The following is a 22,252-nucleotide window of genomic DNA, read 5'->3' as shown; positions in this document are numbered from 1 at the left end:
GATATCGTCCTGGAGATTGACAGCTTTGTCTATCCCTTCGATGCATTCGCCAATACGTTTTTGGTAATGTTCCGCCGATGAACTGAGACCAAAAGGTAGTCTGGTGAAATAAAATCTTCCAAACGGCGTTATAAATGTAGTTAGCTTCATTGAGTCTTCGTGGAGTGGTACTTGCCAGTACCCGGAGTTGCAGTCAAGTTTGCTGAATACCTTTGCATCCGCCAACTGTCCCAACAAATGATCAACTGCTGGCATCTGTACCTGTTCTTTTGCAATCTACTTGTTGAGTTCTGTGAGGTCAACGCAGACTCTGATGTCTCCCGACGGTTTTCGTACTATCACCATTGGTGCGCACCAATCCGTTGGCTCATCGACAGACTTTATGACACCTTGCTGGATCATTTTCTCGAGCTCTGCCTTGAGTTTCCCCATTAAAGGAATCGCCACTCTTCTTGGGCTAGCTAGGGCATACGGCACCGCTCCGGTCTTTAGCTTGATTCGATATTCCTTAGGAATTTTTCCCAAGCCGTCGAACAACTCTTTGAACTCCCTCTGTGGTACGACAGTTGACAGCTGGTCAATACGTCTGCTTTGGACTATCATCAGATCCCTGCTGGCTTTCAGTCCTAAGAGAGGACTCGTTAGATGCTTTACGACGTAAACTCTGTCCTCTATCTCTACTTTGCCATACGCCAGTTTCACCAAACAACAGCCCAAACACTGTAGTTGCATCTGTCCTGGACCATACAATCTTCTGTCAGATGGCTGCAACTGGGTCCTTAATCCTTTGATTACCGATTCCGGGATCGCATTTACTTCTGCTCCAGTGTCTACTTTAAACTGCACCTTCTCCCCATTTACAGTGACGACGACCATCCATCGGTTGGGTTCTACGCCATCTGACACAGCCCCCAGAAAGGCATCTGACTTTCCTGCCGACAGATTGTTAGCGCCGGTTACCTCCTGAAGGTTCGTGGACTTGGTACGGCATTGCTTCTCGTAGTGTCCCTTCTTATGGCACCTATGGCACGTAGCATTGAACGCTGGACACTGTTTCAGACCATGGCTCTGGCTACCTCCACATCTTGTACAGGCTTGTGGCGTCTGCTGCCTCTGGGATTTTTCTTCTCCCGGACGACGTCTCCTTTGTCTCCGTCGTGGAGCATTTGACTGCTGATGTGGCGTGGCTTGCAGTTTTTCAACCCTTGCTGGACCTGACCCATTAGTACCCAAATCATGTTGTTGTCGTTTGACTGCTTCAACCTGTTGAGCTTTATTTACCGCTTTTTCAAGCGTTAGATCTGTATCCAGCTGTAGTTGTCGAGACAAGGCTTTGTCCCTGATGCCGACGACAAATCTATATCTGACCAAATCGTCAGTCAACTCGCCAAACTCGCAGTGACGTGCTAAAACATGCAATTCCGTTACAAAGGCTTCCACGCCTTCCCCTTCAGCTTGAGTACGATTGTTAAACTTTGCACGCTCATATGGAATATTCCGCTTGCCGACAAAGTAGTCGTCGAATTGTTCCATAACCTGGTCATACACCAAACGTTCTTCCGCGTTGAGCTTGAAGGCTTCATAAATATCTTCAGATTTGTCACCCATTATATACAAAAGTGCGTTCACCTGCTCCTCTCCTGATTGTTTCTTCAGTCCCGAAGCCAAACGAAACCTTTCAAAACGACGTTTCCAAGTACTCCATTCAGAAGGACTGACGAAGTTGAATGGTTCTGGAGTGGAGACTTGATATAGGGCTCCTGTAGTAGAAGTAGCCATCGCGCTGCTAGTAGAGGAAGAACGGACCTTTGTCGCTTGCTTATTGTACTCCAACTCTGACTTTGACTTTGACATAGACAATGACTATACGCCGACTACTGGAACTCCTGGACTACTTCTGACACCATGTAATGTTACGGTAAGCTCAATTGAGATACACAAATTGGTTCAACAGTTAAACTCATAATTTATTTCATAACATAAAAGTAAGGTAAAAACAACTGTACACAGGTAACGGAGTGAGCTAGAGAGTGATCATAATAATTCGGTACGGTTATATATATCTATAATATCAAGGTCACTTACACCGTCACAATAGACGAAATATTATTTTACATTCTTTATCAGAACCGTGATAACACACAAACCTTTTTATTCCCCGAATTAATTGGACATGGCCTGTTTCCAGAGTCACTACCTTGCTATGAAAACTGTGACATAATCCAATTGAAATTATTCCATGTAAACCACTGTTTTAAGAACGTATACATGTCATACGCCACAACAACCTTAAGGGCTTCTAAAGTCGCATGATGACTTAGGAATAAGGTGGTGCCTTGGGTATTAGCCTAGCTGATTATTATTAAAAGTCATGGTCAAGACAAGGTACCAGTGAAGGAGCACAAACCTGAAAATTTTGATCACTCATTAAAAGGAGAATTTGATCGGATCCCTTTCAGTGTTTTTATAGTCGGATTACTGTAGTTGTAGTACGGTTTCGTTGTAATCGTTTATAGTTCTACGCTGAAATTCATCAGTGTCACCCAACTTGTCAGCTTCTGCATAACAAAATCGGCATATAAAACCTTTCGAAAATTTTTGTTGACATCCACCAATTTCGTGATTGCCTAAGATATCTCCTAGGAGGCATAGCAACCGAATTTTTAGATATGTCCCATCTCTTAGAGTTATATTCTCGGTCTAGACCCTTTTTAATTCACTAATAAGAATTCTTAAACAAGAGTCGAGTCAATGGTTTTTTATGTATCCGTTTTTGCACAGAGAAATCAGCTGTATGTGGTTAATTGTTGATCGGTACTCAGCAGGTATGTTCACTATAGTGTAGTAAATGCCTAATATTTTGTGCTTCGATTTAGCCGATCCTAAAGGATTTACTGTTTCGAATGCATCTTGGAAAATAGACAAATGGATACATTTTTCCTAATTAGACAAATAATCTTTACGAAATAGTTTTCCATCCGTGATATCGCTAAGTACTTGATTTTCCTCATTCTTATATGAAGTTTGGGATACGTCAAAAGTATTCTTACATTCTCATTTGAAAGTAAAGCGAATAAAGATCCCTTGATAGGGACGTAGTGAAGAAATGCATTCTTTAAGTTATGATAGCGAAGAAAAACAGGAACTGGATCAATATAATAAAATACTTGCTTGAAATACTCTTGCGGCCGATGGATAGATTTCAGAGCTTCGTTTGCTTTCTCAATGAAGTTAGATGCAGAACGTTTTTCGAGAACTTCTTCAATAACGGATTCTCCTAAACCCACAGCTCTCAAAACCTCAACTAAGCTGACTTTTATAGAAGAGACTTCTCAAGCGATTGTAAATTTGCCATTTCATCTGCAACGATCTGAATTGTTGAGCTGGGGACGTACTTTTGAGCTTGCAATTTTAAGTAAATCAACCCCAAATTTATTTTTTTAAATCTTCATAGTTGCATCGCTGTTCCTTGGCGACGTTTTGTCATGTGTCTGTAAATAAATTCTTGGTTCGACACCTGGATCATCGACTAGGCTAATATTATTGGAAGTTTCTTCTGAATCTTCAACTGACTGATATTCTTCATCTACACTAGGTGTGACAAATAGGCTTGAATTCGTAATTTTATTTCTATTGTTTTCATCCTTGTGGTTACTTGTAAATGACAAGTTTGTAAGAGATCACACTTTAGTAAATTTAGTATCAGAGATAGTGCAGTACAGCTGTAGAGTTCTTAATATGCATTTTTAGATGAGAGATCAGTTGAAGCACGAAGTTAAATTGAACATGACATCCTTGCAATTTACATATAGTTCTGAATCTGAACCGTTAATTATGCGTATATTCTTATTTTGATTTCATTTTCATGATAACGTCGAGAATGGGTGTTGAAAGAATTGTAGTTCGAGTACGTTTTGTTGCATTGACTTATTCCACACTTGAATTTTAAGCCGGGCACATGCTTATGAAGAGAGAGAGAGGTGATTTACATATTCTTTGAAAGTATTTGTTGAAAAGCATTCCGAGACAGGAGTAGTTTCAAGGCTGTATTTCAATATAGTCAGAATGACTTGAGCTTTTTTCATTTACTACTGATTTAATATAATATAAAATAATGTGATGTGATCACAGACCACGATAATTTTTTGATCGATTTCAGAAATATTCCTTATAATTTTCGGAACTACCCCTTCTGCGTTGAGTGTGCAAGGTCTCTCCCCACTGGTTAAAGGGGTTTTCCACCCGAATTCTTCGGTTTCCCCTTCTCAAAAAAAATTGCTGAGGTTAACGGTAATAGTTAGTGTAGGGAGATGTTGGCTCGCGTGGCATGAAGGGCTTGCAACCACACTCCTACGCATTGTAACCCAGCCACCTGTATAAGGCATTAAAAGTCACTTGATGACTTGGGCTAAAGGTGGTGCCTCGGGTATTAGCCTAGCTGATTAGCTAGTTGATTATTTTGATACGGTTCTTAACCAAACAATTCTATTAAAAAAATTGGGTTGGAAAAGTTTCAAAATACCGTAAAAAAATTGATATATTGTGATTCCACGGATTTTTTTGATAGAAAAATTGATCGGAATAGTGATTTTGGCGTTATATTATATTGAGAGGAAAGTTACTCATCTTTGATTTTAAATTGATATTTAAACGTTGGGGGTTGTTAAAAAAAATGGGAATCAAGAACCACAGCTACTTTGACACTCTATTATCACGTGTTACAATTGCAACTAAACAGTGCGGTAAATTCCATCGGTTTTGAAAGGGATAAGAAATATCAAACCATTCTTCAACTGTATCGGGCATTTTCAAATACTTTGATTTTAGTACGACTCAAATAGCACGACATGTTTATTTAATTATATTGCCACAGTTGGACGATCAATACGAAAGGAAAATGAGAGGCTAGTATTATCGCGAAGCAACTAAGGGCCGATTTCACTCTGTTGTATCTAATCCACCACTCAGAGTAGGGAGACATGCAATATACCTTTGGAAAGACCAGGCGCATATCACAAACGTACAAAAAAACTATAAATCTAGGCCTGTTATGCTAATAATGCGACGTAGTTCAAAGATGCCAAAATGTCAAAAAAAAAACTTTCATCTTCGTCTTTCTTCTTTATGCAGAACGCTCTAGAGCAACAACTACTTATCCGATTTGCGTAAAAATTGGTGACCACTTTCCACTTGCTTACTCATTGTGGCGTTTCAAGGGATAAGTCTCAGTGCCTAACCGTCGTCGAGTTGACGAGGAAAAACCTTATCCCCACCACAATATTTTATTACATTTATGAATTGCGTCCAAACAGAACCTGTTGCTTTCCGTGGTGTATCCGCTATATCTACAAATGTGTTATCATAACGATTTAGACCTTAAGTATATAACGCTTCGTCACGTTTCAATTTAAAATAATATTTAGGATTTTTTTATTTAATATACATTCTCACATAATAAGAAAAGCTTGTCATAACTCCCACTATATTTATTTAGCAGAATAATTTGAATATTCAATGTTATTATTGAAATACTACAAGACGTGCCAGGAGTAGTTAACCCCCGTCTTCCTAGCCAAGCGGGGGCGTGGCTACCGCGTCCACAGCTGCGTGACGGGGGGAATGAAGTGGGGAATCGCGTTGCCGACCCCCCTCGGGCGCGTGTCACGCGCGCGTGACCTGAATAATTAATGAGATTAACAGGTGTTAATTAGTCGACCTGTCAATCAACCTGTTCAAGGTCATTTAAAAAGGGTGAATATTAATGAGCGTGGTATTGTTTAACTAGGTGGATTACCGTTAGGGGTCATTGACCTGTTATATGGATAGTATAGTAACATGTGTTTGGTAAGCGTGAAAAGGATCAATGAACAAGTGGAGGGGAGGTAAAGTTTGTATTTACTAGTTATAAAGTTTGTACCTTTATAATTACCAGTTAACCGTTAGGGGTATTTGATCTGGTTGCTATATGGTTAACAACTCATTTTTTTCGTGAATTTAACATGTGTTTTGGGAAAGCGACGCGAGGATCAGTGAACAAGTGGTTAAACTCTATAGGTCTATTACATGTTTGACATGATTTTGGCGGGGAAACGGGTATAGTTTGTATTCTATAGGTCTATTACATGTTTGTACCTTTATAATTAACCGTTAGGGGTATTTGACCTGGTTGCTATATGGTTAACAAATCATTTTTGGCGCGAATTTAACATGTGTTCTGAAGACGGTTAGAAAAGCGCGTGAAATTGTAAGCCTCGATCAACAAGTTAAGGTTTATTATTATTATTAACCAATCTGCATGAAAATGGTTTATATGATACAACTAACGTGCGTTAAGCTTAAGAAAGAGACAAAAATAAATATAAACAGTTTATTTTAAATTAAAATTTTAAGGGCGCCACCTAAAATTACATAAATTAGTTTCTAATATAATAAAACATTTTGAATATATTACCCCCTTCCACGATGATTTTGATCCCCGGCGCTAGAAAAAATTCATTTTATAATTTCATACGTATTAAAATATATTTAACGAATTACCTTTCCTCAAGTCCAGTACTCGCATTTCCGCCGACAATGACGGGTTTATCAATATCTCCCGATATGGAATTGTGGGAGAGTTCGAGGACGTTGGGGAGTTCCCGGGTGTTGGTGGGTCCGAAGGTGTGGAGGGTGGTGGCAACGTGTCGGGTCCTATTGTTAGAATTTTTTTTATAAAAGTATATTAAAAAATAGAAAATAATTACTTCGAACCGGTCCTACGTCCGCGTTTTCTCCTATAATTTAATAATTATCAATTACTTGTTACAGTATATTATCAAAAGTACATTACTTCCGCGTCCTCTCCCCTTCACTACTTTAATAAAGTCTGCCGTAGTGTTGGAGGCCCTAAATTTTGAAATTTTTGTTGAAAAGATTCGTATTAAGACGTTTTACAACTTACATTGTAGTTCAGGAACGAAATGTGATAAAACACGAAAAAATCACGCCTTTTATACCCGGCAATCTTAACCTAAATATTTGATTTACTATTTCTATAGCTCGAGGTTAGGTTCGTGTATGGAATTTTTCTCGAGAAAACATTGTTTTATTTTAAAAAACTGTTGCGTTAATAGAGTACGTAAAAAATTGTTACAAAACCATTAGAAAATGGAGTTTCCTAACAATTTACCACATGTTGATATAAAAAACCGTTACGAAAAATTACGAGTACCTAAAACCGTTATGAAAATTAGCATGTGTTATAGAAGTTCCTAAGCGTCCCGCTAGGGGATTTTTGTTTATTACGAAAAATTACGCATGTATTAATAAAAAGCGTTAGATAAATTAGCATGTGTTATAGAAGTTCCTAAGCGTCCCGCTAGGGGATTTTGTGACTATAAATAGAGGGACGCGCTTTATTTGCATTTATTTCACAACTTGCATTCGACTTTAAGAAATTGTAAGTACATTTTAAAATTTGGGGAATTACCTTTTTTAAATGACCGTTTATTGTTAGGAAATTATTCTGGCACGATGGAGTTCGACCGCAAAGTAATAGTTTATTAATTCAGTCTATTTTTTACACCATTTAATTTAGTTTAATTTTTAGAACCAATCCGAAACACCCCCTGCTCCCAGGTCAATAAGGTCCGTCGTCGATTAGATTTGGGAAATAAAGTAAATATTAAGAAAACTCGTTTCGAAGTAGACATCCCGAAGAATCAACCTGATATCATAGATTTAGCATGCCACGAGGTACTCGATAGCCCTTCGAAACAATCGCCATTCAAACCAGTTGATGCGCCACCCAAAAGCACCCTATCCAAGCCAGGTCCATCTCAACCAGGTCCATCTCAAGCCGGTCCATCTAAACCAGTAGACGACGGCTGGACGGATATAGTCGTAGAATTTTCCCGCCATAAAAATTTCGGGATAAAAATTGCAAGTTTCAAAAATAACTTGTATTTAGACGTAAGGCGTTACGTCAAAAATAGCGATAGGCCAACCGCGACGAAAGACGGCGTTTGCGTCAAACTAGATTCGGCGTGGGAGTTAAAAGAGTATCTAGAACAGATAGTTTATGAAGAAGGTGATTATCAACTAAGAAACGAGAAGGTTGAAATTCTAGCGGGTCGGCGAGGTGAAGTTCTCGTTTACAAGAACCGTGGACGTCACTACGAAAAACTATTAAACTTGCAGAATTCCGGCGAAGTTTACGACGTCGCGACAACGATTCAAACCGTATTAAATATTTACGCAGGACTTTAAAAACACCATGGCCCTCGATCTTAGCACCCGTTTCAACCCTAAAAACTTTTACTCAATAGATAAAATCATTGCCAGTTCTTCTCGAAAGTATAGGTGTAAATCTATGCTATTCGAGTGTAATTTTAAAAATTTAGACCAATTAAACCACGCGGATATCAGTAACCCACTGACCCGTATTTTCCATTCAATATTAGACAGAATAACGGCCGATAATTTAGGCTACACGCGCGTCAGGGTGGTGGTAATTTCCGATGAGCTGCAAGATCCGATAAATTTCCAATTAATGAATATTAATGAGTTGACAGCTGAGAGAATTTTAACGGGGATTGAAAAGGTAGCGCAGTCCGTTAAGACAATATATCTAGATTCACCCCTCCGATTCGACCTAATATTTCCTCAAGATACCCCTATGAGAGGTCCCCCTCGCAGCGTTAGAACAAGAAGCTATGAATGTTTAGATCAGTATATTAACCAAGGTAACACATTTATCCCCATTAGAAATACGGACAATTTATGTTTTACGAGAGCCCTGGCGGTGGGAAGAGTTTTGGCCGACTATCAGCATTTAAAAAGTTTAGGACAGGGTGCTAGTTTTAATCAAAACGATTTAAAGACAATTAGAAACGGGAAAAACCCGAACAAGAAATTGAAGCTAAAAAATTACACGCCTTAGCGGGGGTTCCCGAAGGTCCCGTAGAAATAATTGATATTAACCGATTCCAAAATATATTACCCGACTACCAAATTATATTAATCTCGGCGGACGATAATTTCGATAAAGTGTTTATTGGGCTCTTCAAAGAAAAACAAATTTTCCTCTTAAAAATTAAAGACCACACCCACGTCGTACGATCTTATTCGGCCATGTCTGGAGCGCAATCTTTCTGTAAATATTGTCTAGTCCTTTTATACAAAAACAAAGAAAAAAAGTCACGACTGCGGACCCAATCTTAAATGTCGCCGGTGTCGCGGCCCTGAATTCCACCCCAGTATAGAGCACGCTACCCGTTGTAATGACTGTAATCGGTATTTTGCCGGACCAAATTGTTTCTCCCAACACGTAGAACTAGGAACCTGTCAGGTTTTAAGGCGCTGTTTAAATTGCGGGAAAGACTATGAAGGTAATCATGATTGCGATAACAAATGCGCTTTTTGCAAAATTGAGCATCCCAAAAACGATTGTCACGTCCACCCATTAGAAATAAAATCAAATGAGAAACGATTATGTTATTTTGATTTTGAAACCATAACGACTGACACTAAAATTAGACCCATTTTAATCATTTCCGCGATGCAAGAAGCGCCATTTTCGACCAATTATGATTACCGACAATTTCACGGCTTTGATTGCGTTCAAATAAAACCAGAGATAATTTATACCGGTTCTAAAGCCCTGGGTATGTTTCTCGCCCAATTTAAAATAGCCTTTATCGATAGTTACATGTTCCTACCTACAGCCCTTCGAAATTTCTCAAAAACTTTTAAGATTGTCCAAAAGAAAGGGTATTTTTGTTATTCATTCGCTACGGAAGAAAACTTAGATTACATCGGCGCCCTCCCCGAGAAAGAATATTTTGGTATCGACAAATTTACGGACGAGGAAATTGTAGAATTTAATCAATGGTACGATTCCCAACGTTACGTCGTTTTTGGTCTAAATAAAGTTTTAACCGAATACGCGATCGATGACGTTAAACTTTTAAAGAAAGGATTCGATAGTTTTAGAAATTTATTTTTAAAAACAGTCGTTTTTGATTTGTTAGGGTCAAACGCTATAACGTTACCGGGAGCCGTAACAAATTTATTCCTTAGAAGATTTGTCAAACCAAACACTATCGCGATAGTTCCGGGGACGGGTTATAGGAAACGGCATAGTGTCAAGGCCCTTAAATGGTTAGCTTATTTGAAAAAAAAAACTGAACGTGAAATTTCAAACGGCGCGATCGCTAGGTGGCGAACATGTCATTTATCCCTATCGATTAGACGGTTATTGTTCCTCACCCGAAATAATTGCCGAATTTTACGGCTGCCATTACCATAAATGCCCACTGCACACTGACCATCAGGCTTACGATAAACAGTTAAAAGATTCAAATTTAAATATTTATCTCAAAACCCTCGACCGCGAAAATATTTAAAAAAAGGAAAGGCATAATGCACAGTTTATTTGTATATGGGAGCACGAGTATGATGACTTAGTAGAAGACCCAGCAATTGCGAGTTTTTGCGATTTCCTACCCTTTACCAAACCGATAGGAGCGAGAGACGCCATTCGCGGGGGGGAGGGTCGAAAACTTTGTAATTTACGCCGAAGCCACTCCCGATCGACCAATCAAAGTCGTGGATTTTAATAGTATGTACCCTTCCGTCCAGATGAGTTCCTATAAATATCCAAAATCGAGCCCCGAAATTATAACTTGTAACTTTAATTTTTCCGTTAACGCTTATTTTGGTCTTATTAAAGCTACGGTGCTGTCACCTACCAATTTAAACCTCCCTATTCTCTCAGCTAAAATAAATAGTAAAATTTATTATACTCTCTGCTACAAATGTGCAGCTGAACAATGTTTCGAATGTACCCATACTGATCGAGAGCGTAGCATAACCGACGTGTGGACGACCCCCGAGTTTTATCTAGCGATAGAGTACGGTTACAAAATTTTTTCAATTCACGAAATACACCATTATAAAGAAACATTCGATAAAGATTATCCGCTATTCGACGACTATATTCGGCTTTTTTACAAAATCAAAGTTCAAAATTCGTCGTATCCAAAAGACATAATTACATTAGAACAAAAACTTAATTATTTACGAGACTTTAATGAAATTGACGGGTTAGATTTAAAGTTAGACGATATAACCGATAATCCCGCTTTAAAGGCTATTGGCAAACTTAGTCTAAACAGTCTGTGGGGCAAAAATTCCATTAATTTAAATCGAGGCCAAAGTGTTTTTATTAATTCTTATAAGGAATTAGTCGAAATTTTGGCCGATAAAACCAAAGAATTAACGGATTTTAAACTACTAGACGATGATATAGCCTTAGTCACCACTCGTTTTCGGGAAGACTACGTTCCAACTTATCGGAAAGGGTCACCAACGATAGGCGCGTTTGTAGCCAGTTACGGCCGTATTAAATTGTACAAATTAATGGCTCAAATTGGTCCTAATTTAAATTATTTAGATACTGACTCTGCTTTTCTTTATATGAGTAAAGACTTGAATATTCCGCTAGGGACTACCCTAGGTACATTAGCTGACCAGTATCCCAATGAAAATATAAAAGCCTTTGTTTCCTTGGGATGTAAAGCTTGTTCAATTTGATTCGAATCTGGAAAGATTGTCACTAAACTTAAAGGCATTACATTGACTAAAAAAAATCAGTCAATTGTCAACCTTGAAGCTTTGAAGGACCTCGCTACACGCAACCAACAATTGAAATACAGCGTCGAAGTCCCATTTAACGTGAAACGTTTAAAAACGGGGCAGCTTTTCCAAAAACCAGCTGAAAAACTCGTTGGATTTACGTCTAACAAGCGAATCTTCAAGAGCGACGGTACCAGTATTCCCTTCGGCTACAAAAATGTCAGTAACGCGGCTCAAGTTTAAATCACCGACCACGTTCCTCATCAGTGGACCGAGTTGATGCGGAAAAACAGTTTGGACTTTTCGGCTTTTAAAAAATCGACACACGCTGTTCGAGAAACCTCCCGAGCGAATCATTTATTGTTATAATATTTGGTCGGAAAAATTCAATGAGCTTAAAAAAATTATACCTGATATCGAGTTTCATCAGGGTTTATTAAGTGAGAAACCGGAAGAAATATTTGATAGTTCTATAAATAACTTGCTCGTTCTCGACGATCCCTCTCAAAGTTGTTTAAATAACGCGTACGTTTCGGAATTATTTCGTGTTGGTAGTCACCACTTAAATTTAACTATATTATTCTTAACCCAAAATGTTTTTGGTCAAGGTCGAGCGGCTCGCGATATTAGCTTGAACTCATCGTATATTGTTCTATTTAAGAGTCCGCGTGATCCTAGTCAGATTAAATGTCTCAGTCGACAAGTATATCCTAGTAACCCAAATTTTCTAAGTACTGTGTACAATAATGTAACTGCTTCCCGACCCTATTCTAATATTGTTTTAGACTTAAATCAAGAAACACCAGAACATTTCAAAGTGCGAACAAATTGATTATTTGAAGAGGGCCCAATGATAACTTTTCTAGAGTAATAGTGACGGGTTTAAAATAAATGTTTAAAAAAATTCATTCTGTTAAATATATTCTATAAAAAAAATTGTGAAAATGTTTTCATTGTATAAATTATTTGTGTTTTTTTTTGAATAAATTTGAATGTATTTATAAAATTGTTTCATTACGTAAGACGACTAGGCCACGAGCGATACGGGAACATAAACCTTATTTAACGCTCATTAAAAAAGCTTCCCCCAGTCAGCGCAAATTTTTAATTAAAAACGCTAGTCCCGAACAATTAAACTCTATTTCTAATATTTGTCTTAATATTACCCGGGGGGCGCTACCTGTAGGCGCAAATAGGAAAAAAATATTACAGCGCTATAAAGCGTGCATCAGAAAACTTGCTCGTAAAAATTTAACCGACTTAAACCGTCGAAAAATTCTATCTCAGCGAGGCGGATTCTGGGGTGCAATTCTCGGTTCATTAATTCCCGTGGTTCTTAACCGTATTATTAATCGATGAAAAAATTCGTTTTAGTCCCCGCTGATAGCTATTTTAGCGATACGGCCAAATTAATAGACATTCAAAATCAAATGAAAAGTATCATAAATAAACCGATTAAAGTAGGGAGTGAGGAGGATACGTTATGGGAGTATTTAACTATGCTTCAAAGGTACTTTAAAATTAAAGAATTTCAAGGAGTCCCCGCCGTTCGTTTAGAGCCCCCAACGATGCCTCCTCCATCGAATACGTTAGCTCCTCTTCTCGCACCGGCGCAGATTATACGGCCCGTGGCCCTTCTTCTCGCACCGGCGCAGATGATACGACCTGTAGCTACACCAACAAATTATCCGAGAAATGTCTCTCGCGGTTCCCCCGTTTCACCCAGTACTACGTTGATTTCTCCCGATCCGATTCCCTTTTATCTACACGCGGAACCGAGACCCCCTCTTCGACCTACTCCCCCAGTCCCGGCGTTTCTACCGGATCATTTGATAGCGGAGTCAACACCGAATATTCCCGAAGCCGTCCACGAAGCACTCCGCCGCGAGTTTGATCCTCTTTCAAGTAGTACACCACGCCGTTCCGAAAGTACCAGTAACATAAGGAACCTCTTCAATACGTCTGAAGGCGCGACGGGTACTACACGAGACAGCGACGCAACGTACAGGCCATCGGCTGAAAGCGTGGAGAATTTATCGGAGGCTGTGTCTCTACCATTTTCGGATAAAGATTTACAAACGAATGAAAAGCACGTGAAGAGGAGACTAAATGTTCGCAAACCTTATCCGACACCTAAAAACAGACGCCGCGCATTAAGCCCTCTTAAAAAATGGAAAGATTGATACAATAAAAAATTTATTGATTACAATATTTATTTTCGTGATTCATTAAATACAGACACATATTCCATAACGAGATTATGTCATTGATATATAGAGTATCATTATACATATCTAATATTTCTCTATAAGTATACCCCGAACATTTACATACGATATAAAATAAACAATGCGCACCGCATGTTTCCGAGTCAATCGGTTGGATAATATTTTTATTATATACCCACTTTTTAGCTAAATGACCCAAGTTAAAATTGTACGTAACAGGCGAATTTCCAAACGAACAAAAAAATTCTCCTTTCCCGATTCAATAAACACAGCGACCCAATGAGAACCTGGTTCCGTCGAATCGTCCGTATTTATAATAAAACAATACGTTTTCTGTTTCAGCGGTTTTTTGGGAATCGCGTCTTTGAAAATGTACCAATATAAAATGGGCGCGTTCTATAATCACATTTCAAAAATTCATCAAGCTTATTAGTATTCATGATAGAATCTTTTGTAGTTCTTCGGGATAGAATGAACCCAAGATGACTTATTTATTTTTATCTTGTATGACGTAAACAGGACGAGGTCTATTAATCACTCTCTTAATAGTAAACACTTCCTTCGACCAGTATCCCTTGTAGCCTTTAGTAAACGCTTTCGGGGCTTTTGTTAATCGAACACGTTCACCGACTTTGAATTTGGCTTTTTCCCTAATTGATTTTTTACCGTAAAGATTTTTCCAAACTAAATGCTCATTATCAACCGTTACTTCACACGGTTTGAACCCGGTCAACCTGTGTACACTGTTATTATACGATCTAACAATTCTCGGTAAATCCTTAATGAAATTTGGTTTCTTAGTTTTAGTAATTAAACGATAAATTTTGTTCTCGAGAGTTCTATTGGCGCGTTCTACGATTCCGCATTTTATGTCCCCGTAACTTACAAAATGTTTTAAATCGTTCTTTTTTAAATAATCCTGTACGGTCTTATTAAGAAATTCCTTCCCTTGATCCGTATTAATTTTCATGTGTATATTAACTTTGGGAATTTTTTTAGCGCCTGTAGAACGTCTTTCCCGCTCTTTGTTTTCAAAGGTAAGGCGGATAAAAAGCGCGATAAAACGTCAATGTTAACTAAAATATAATTATAATCCGGTTTCAACTCGTCGAAAACTATTAAATCCATTTGATGAATTTCATTCAGTGACGTCACATATGTCGGTGTACGAGCAAATTTAAGCTTTCTGCCTCTATGCAACGTATAGGGGTCTTGCGTTAACAACCATTTTTTAATTTTGGTCTTTGGAATTAAAGGTAAACTTTTTTCTAATCGCCTGACACCGCCTAATCCCCCTGGATTTTCAGTATCGTAATAGACTTTCTCTATGGTTTTATTCATGGCCGCGCGCTTTGACCTTTTAACTTGTAATAAAAATTAAACAAACCATATTCTTAAATTTATACCATTTATTAAAACAAAAATTCTGTAATAATTTCATTTACATCGTGAACCATTGCATGAAATAAATTATGTATGTTTAAAGAACAATGTGGGTAGTTTTCGTTAAAATTATTTAGAGTCTTTTGATAATTGACCAGAGGAAGAGCTCTTTACACATTAGCCTCAAGCCTTTCAGACCAATGCGAAGCTACGGGAAGGCACGTAATGTCATGAGCCAATTGAAAGTGACAAGCTGTATTTTCACAGAATCCCGTTAACGACATTAGAATCTCGGTTAATTCGTCTATAATACATTTCTTCATACACAGGTAACAGTTTTTTCTCTCCTGAATTTCCGTATTAAGACTTAAACGAATAATTTTTAACCGCTCCCAGCTTGTTTTACACATTGCAAAACCGTTTGAAGTCGAGTACTTGTCATTAGCTCCGCGGACGTGCGAACGCAAATCAATAAATTTACCTCTTTGACATATAAATCCTTCGAGTTTTACGTTAGCCAACTATGAAATCGGGTTGGGGGTTTTGTCAAGTCAAAGAATGTGTCAATTTCATCGGAAAATGTCCATAAGTTTTCCCAAACGTTAAGATTAAATGAAACGTATTTTCTATGCCCTTGGCGTTTAAGTTTAAGAACGGTACCCGGAATGTCATTTGAAAGAAAAAATTCCAGTTTATCGGAGAGATAATGAGCGCGTGACATGGTTGAACGATTGCGCGCGAGGAACTGTAAAACGGCTTAAGGTAAAGTGCTTTAAATGGGTTTTATTCGGCGTTATAAATTACTTTGCGATCGCGTGTTATCAAAATCTCATTATCGAATTAAAATACATTATACATGTCACATTATGGGTTAATGCGTTTTTAAATTGCACATTGAGTCGTAAAGTACCGTCCTTTCTAAGAGACATATAATCCCCACTAGCGTTGTTGTCGCTTGTTAGATCGAACAGAAACATGCTATACCCGTATCTAAAATTTTTAAAACTTATGAAATTACCACGGTCAGACCCATCGATCCCCATCGCTGAAAATAGACTCTGATAAGGTAAACAATAATTCCCTTCGTCGTAGTCCATTTGGAACCCATCGGGAGAATAACAATCAGGACCCACCGAGAGTGACAAATCGGTCACGTTTAAATGGTCAATGACCCGATAAACGCATCTTCCTTGACAAAAACCACAATAGCTCGTTTCGGTAATCTACCTAAAATGATGTTATCGCGGTTTATACTCGTTAGGCCTCTCGCTACGCTAAAATTTTTAACAATCGTTTGCGTTATGGGATAGATGGCCGGGATATCTGATTCTAGCATTTTTGCATGCGCCAATACGATTGAAGGATTAACTTTAACTTTTGTTACGTACAACTACGCTTGGTCTATAACTAGTTTATAATCTTTGCCAGCTTCCATAGACATGACGGTAGTTAGGCGCGGGCTTCTAACTAAACGAAATCGTACCGGAACTTGGTTTAACATAAACTTGTTAATTTTACACACATCAACAGACAAAGGCCCCATTATTTCAAAGGATTGCGATTCTTTTGATCTTGAGCCTCGCTTCAGGGCCCCGTTGGACTCTGACTTGAACGCATCTAACCACATCTCCGATGGTTTGGTGGTGGACTCCATATAAAAGAGGCCATTTTGGAGTTGCATCTTCTCCATAGTTGACTAATTTTTCAATGTACGAACTGTACGCATAGCAATTATTCGCGGACTGGGTAGAAGTATCTCCGAGATAACAATCGCATTGACTAAAAAGCGACCCTATAAGATTATTCGTTGGTGCCACTTTTGTTTCAACGGCAGGGACATTCGATCCATCATTATGTAAAAGTCTCAGTTTTAATTTTAACATAGTTTTTGATAAATCCATATATAAATCTTCCGACGCGGGAATAAAAAATTCCAGAGGGCCATTGTCCGATAAATTGTTTGTTGGTAAATATCTTATTTCCGTTGTGGTAATTACATAAGTATTGACCAATGGGCGTTGAAAAATATCCAGCTGACTTAGCATTCCCTCGTAAACCGCCATTATTATCCTAAAAAGTCAAGTTTGGTTCTTTTTGTAACTCTCCGTTTGGACACTTTTTTTCGTTTCCTAATTGGGCCCGTTCGTCGTTTACGGCAGCCGCTGCCAGACTGATTTCTCGTTAATCGATCAGCCGCTTTATGTAATAAATTGCTACCGCCGATTCTTAAATTGTTCTTTAACGTTTCTTTTGGGTCATGGCCTTGTTTTAAATCTTGCCACCATCTCTTGCCTACTCCAAAAGCCTCATTGGTCACGGGTTTGATAATGGGTGTTATATATTTTATCAGCTTTTTAAAAATTCCGCCCACGCCTCTCCCCCGTTGATAAACAGGTCCGGCAAAAAATGGTCCGCCACCATATTGTTCGCGGTAATATTTGAAATAACTTTAACTGTCGGCCATTTCGTCTCAAATGAAGTCTAACGACACTTTTACCATTTATAAAGGCTATTGTTTCGCCAAAATCCGTTTTCATGTCAATGTCAACTATTTCTGTATTATTTGTTCTCAAAGGATAGTAATCAATTTGGTCAAAATAATAGATTTTTCAAACGGCTTATCATTTCCAGCTAGCGGTATTATTTTCATCAAAGGGGCAAACGTATCGCCTACATATTGAGGGTATATTAAATTTGAATATATATATAGTGTTCTGGCTCCCATTGATAAATCAGCAGAGTAGAGACTATCTGTATTGGCCAAGAGTTCACTAAAGCGCGTAAAGCCTAACATTTCACCGAGACCTTTCTCAGATGAATGAAATATAATTGCAAACCCCGCCGCGGCTCCAATGTGAACGGATCCATTATGGTTAATGGTTAATTTAAATTTATCCCTTATTTCCTCATCCAAGGTTAACATCATTGCGTCTAAAATGTCTTGGACACTCGAGTAAGCACCAGTCGGTATTTGATAATCGATTCGAGTTTCGACTCTAAACGCGGCGTCTTGTACATTATCACTTCTAATTTCAATGTAATTAAAGCTATTTAACGACAAGGACTTTATATAACCAGCCAAGGGTTTCGTACAAAAATATGACCCAATATGAAATCCGTCTTTCCGATGTGGATTTATGTTAGGTTCAAAATCGAGAAGCTCTTTAATTGGTCCATTGGGAATTCTAATATGGTAGTTATTGGTGGTTATCAAATTCCAACAGAGCCCGTTTGGTTTCGCGTGGAGTTCAATTTTAATGTCATTATCAAGCCCGAATTCTTTTAAACTTTCATTAAGCGCTGCAATAAGTTTTCGCACGACACTATATCGAAGGATATTTCCATTCTGGTCTTTCTCCGCTTCAATTTTACCCACTTTCACTGATATTTTAAAGTATGTAAACGGTTGCACGTTTTTAACGGTTGTCGTGGAAACTGCTAAAAATGACCGGTTATTTTCTGTAATATTTTCCCATGTTGGCGGTAAAATAATTTCGCTAATTCCAACTTCAAAATTTGAAGGTACATTTAAAGGTCGTCCTAAATTTACTTTATAAGTAGACGCTGTATTTTCCGGGTATAAATCGCTCGAAGCGTTACTCGGTAATGTTAAAAATAGATCGTCCATTGCAAAAATAATATGGCCACTAGCCTGAACCAACGCGTAAACTTTAATTAGATAACGATATTAACAACTGGTTATATACTATGACATTCCTTTCTAATTTATAGGGCTATTCACCTCTAGTTATCGATAACCTGATTCTGATTTCCAGTTTTTCCTGGATTTACTGATATAAAAGGACGGGATTTTTTCCATGTATTCTCACAATTCGTTAATGTTTCTGATAAAAAGTCTTACGTTCCTTATGAAAAATCAACAATCTACTAGTAGCTGGGATCCCTCTCGACATGGTAATATACTTATAATAGCATTCAAATTATTGTAAATATTCCACCAAAAATGTGTGTAAAGCTAGCCTTAAAACAACTTAATGTTTCCCCGATATACGTTCTAAAACGCCTCACTTGGTGGCGCTGGAGAAACTTTTTGACGGGGCCTCGTACCCAGTTTAACCCGCCACCCGACCTCCCATAAATCTTTCTATCATACACCTTATTTAAATTGAATAATACAATATATATATATATATATATTTATATATACGACCCAAAAAACAAAATACTAGTTCAAAATTATAGTTTTTTACCTTGTAAAATGGCATTAATGAGTCCGTTACTGTTCGTTGAGCTTTACCAATGGCCGTAAGTAATGGCGTACATCCTACAACGTTAAAATATTTTAAAAATGTTCATTTATAAGCCTAAAAGTTTACCTGGAAAGTATGCGGCCAATATAATTCCTAGAAATCTAAAAAAATGTTTTATAGTTACGCGGTTAGATACTTAGCACAATTAAGTTCCCATTAGCAATAACTAGAGTGACCGAAACCCTATTTAAAACGTTCAAAACTTTAAACATTGTCTTAACAATACTCCTGGCTTAACTTTCTTTGGCGAATGGCGATTTTGACCGCGTTGCTTAAGATGCTGGGTGAAGAAAGTGGCGCCATCTAGCTTAAATATTATATTTAAAAAATATAGTAATTTATAAAGTGTTATTAATATTGGTATACAGGGTGTCCATTTTTAATCGAAAAAGTGATTTTTCTCAATAACCGTTGTAGTTAGAATTTTTAATTTTTTTGTGTGAATTGTCAGTACCGGGGGCCATTGTTGTACATAATGTTTATCGATTTTAAAATAATATTTTAAAATTTTGAAAAAATAAATTTTGATGTATTGGAGCTCGTCAAATTTTGCCAATGAGAAAAATGTAGAGCGATGTCGAAAACATAAAAATAACGTTTGGTCGTTGAAAAAACAATCATTTTTCACGAAATTACACGCGTTTGAAAATTTACTTAACGGGTAAAGAAAATAATTGGAAAAATCAAAAACTAGAATCTTTTGGATGCAGTGGAAGTCGTAAGACAATATTATTTTTATTTATTTAATGCAAGATTCTAAATTTCTAACTCTCATTTCAGTAAATACTCGGGGAACCTTTAAGATATCACGTATAAAATTTCGGGGATATTGTTTTTGGACTTTCGGTTATTTTTCATTAAATTTAATTTAAATAAATACAATTATATTTAGTTCAGTCTAACAATAATATTGTCTTACGACTTCCACTGCATCCAAAAGATTCTAGTTTTTGATTTTTCCAATTATTTTGTTTTCCGTTCAGTCAATTTTCCAACGCGTGTAATTTCGTGAAAAATGATTGTGTTTTCAACGACCAAACGTTATTCTTATGTTTTCGATGCCGCTCTACATTTTTCTCATTGGCAAAATTTTACGAGCTCCAATGCATCAAAATTAATTTTTTTTAAATTTTAAAATATTATTTAAAAATCGATAAACATTATGTACAACAATGGCCCCCGGTACTGACAATTCACACCAAAAATTTCAAAATTCTAACTACAACGGTTATTGAGAAAAATCACTTTTTCGAATAAAAATGGACACCCTGTATAATAAACAAATTAGACTGATATTTATGCTATATTTTTTTTTGCTCGTTATGAGCCATTGTAACGGGTGGGACAATACAGTCCGCTCGTCCATTTAATTAAACAGGTGCGAGATATGTGTTACGGCCACGCCAACGGGGGGATACTTGGGGATAGGGTTGGGACACCCGTGGCGGAAGTATGACAACCACCCGTTGGGGGATTAGTGGTTGTCCTCACACGGCCATCCACAAACTCTGCCTCCCGGACGCCTGGGATTACAGGAGTGAGCCACATTTATGCTATATATTTTAAACAGTTTTTGTTCGAAAATATATTTTTATGGTAGTCTTGCAACGTAATACATAGATGGCGCTAGTGCGCTTGGAAAGGAGAGATTTTGGTAATTTTTCGGGACGCGAGTTGCTTAAAATTATCGGTTAGGTTAAATGTTATATTATATTAATTATAAAGTGTTATTAATATTGGTATATATTAAACAAATTAGACTGATATTTATTTTATATATTTTTAACAGCCTGAAAATATATTTTTATGGTAGTTATTTAGTACAATAGATGACGCTAGTGCGCTTGGAAAGTAGGGATTTTCGTGGAGGCGCGGTAAATTCGAAATGTCAATATAAAAATGTTAAGTTATTTATCGTAAACTTTATTGTTATGCTTTGTATAATAGGAATAATGGCCATCTGGTATAATTAATTCAATACGAGTTCTATGGGAGTCAAAAGAGTTTCAGCAACTAAATATTTGGACACTGCTGATCCTGGACTCTGGACATCTGAAGAAGTCTTATATTTCGAATTAGAGGATGGAAGTCAAAAAGAGTTTCAGCAACTAAATATTTGGACACTGCTGATCCTGGACTCTGGACATCTGAAGAAGTCTTATATTTCGAATTAGAGGATGGAAGTCAAAAAGAGTTTCAGCAACTAAATATTTGGACACTGCTGATCCTGGACTCTGGACATCTGAAGAAGTCTTATATTTCGAATTAGAGGATGGAAGTCAAAAAGAGTTTCAGCAACTAAATATTTGGACACTGCTGATCCTAGACTCTGGACATCTGAAGGAGTCTTATATTTAGAGATATATGGTTCGGTGTTGGGCAATCCAAAAATGTTCAATAATTGTACATTAATACACCTTTTCAAAGAGTTTAACCACGCGGCGCTTTCCTATGGAATAATGGCCATCTGGCATATTAAGTTCAATAGGCATTCATAACTGATTATAGAGTTTGTGGTGACTAGACATAAAAAAATGGTCTATGGTTTATCTTTATATTTCTGAAGTTGAGAACAAAAATTTATATTCATGTCAGACATTAATAAACATAAAGAGTTTAACTTGTTGATCGACGCTTACAATTTCCCGCGCTTTTCTAACCGTCTTCAGAACACATGTTAAATTCGCGCCAAAAACGATTAGTTAACCATATAGCTACCAGGTCAATTACCCCTAACGGTTAATTATAAAGATA

At 37.5% G+C, this 22,252-nt stretch overlaps 1 protein-coding gene and 1 long non-coding RNA gene across 2 annotated transcripts; both read right to left on the bottom strand.

Annotated features, from left to right (window-relative positions):
* Nucleotides 1-276: 276 nt before the first annotated feature.
* On the bottom strand, nucleotides 277-1,854 carry LOC149928521 (uncharacterized). Its single transcript, XM_090157897.1, has one exon. It carries the CDS (start codon nucleotides 1,852-1,854, stop codon nucleotides 277-279), a length of 1,578 nt encoding a protein of 525 aa, XP_090014023.1.
* Nucleotides 1,855-6,742: 4,888 nt separating this feature from the next.
* On the bottom strand, nucleotides 6,743-19,605 carry LOC149928520 (uncharacterized). The gene is made up of 3 exons (XR_016474099.1): nucleotides 19,439-19,605; nucleotides 6,830-6,885; nucleotides 6,743-6,773 (listed from the first exon to the last, which is right to left on the bottom strand). It is a non-coding gene; the product is annotated as an uncharacterized LOC149928520 (long non-coding RNA).
* Between the last annotated feature and the right edge of the window lie 2,647 nt (nucleotides 19,606-22,252).

The sequence above is a fragment of the Leiobunum rupestre genome, chromosome 9, assembly GCF_980474605.1.
Source record: "Leiobunum rupestre chromosome 9, qqLeiRupe1.1.hap1, whole genome shotgun sequence".
Lineage (NCBI taxonomy): Eukaryota > Metazoa > Arthropoda > Arachnida > Opiliones > Sclerosomatidae > Leiobunum > Leiobunum rupestre.
This window is presented reverse-complemented; position numbering and strand designations above follow the sequence as displayed.

What these genes read in the sequence shown, in the direction of transcription:
- LOC149928521 (XM_090157897.1), bottom strand. Translation starts at nt 1,854, where the DNA reads ATGTCAAAGTCAAAGTCAGAGTTGGAGTACAATAAGCAAGCGACAAAG.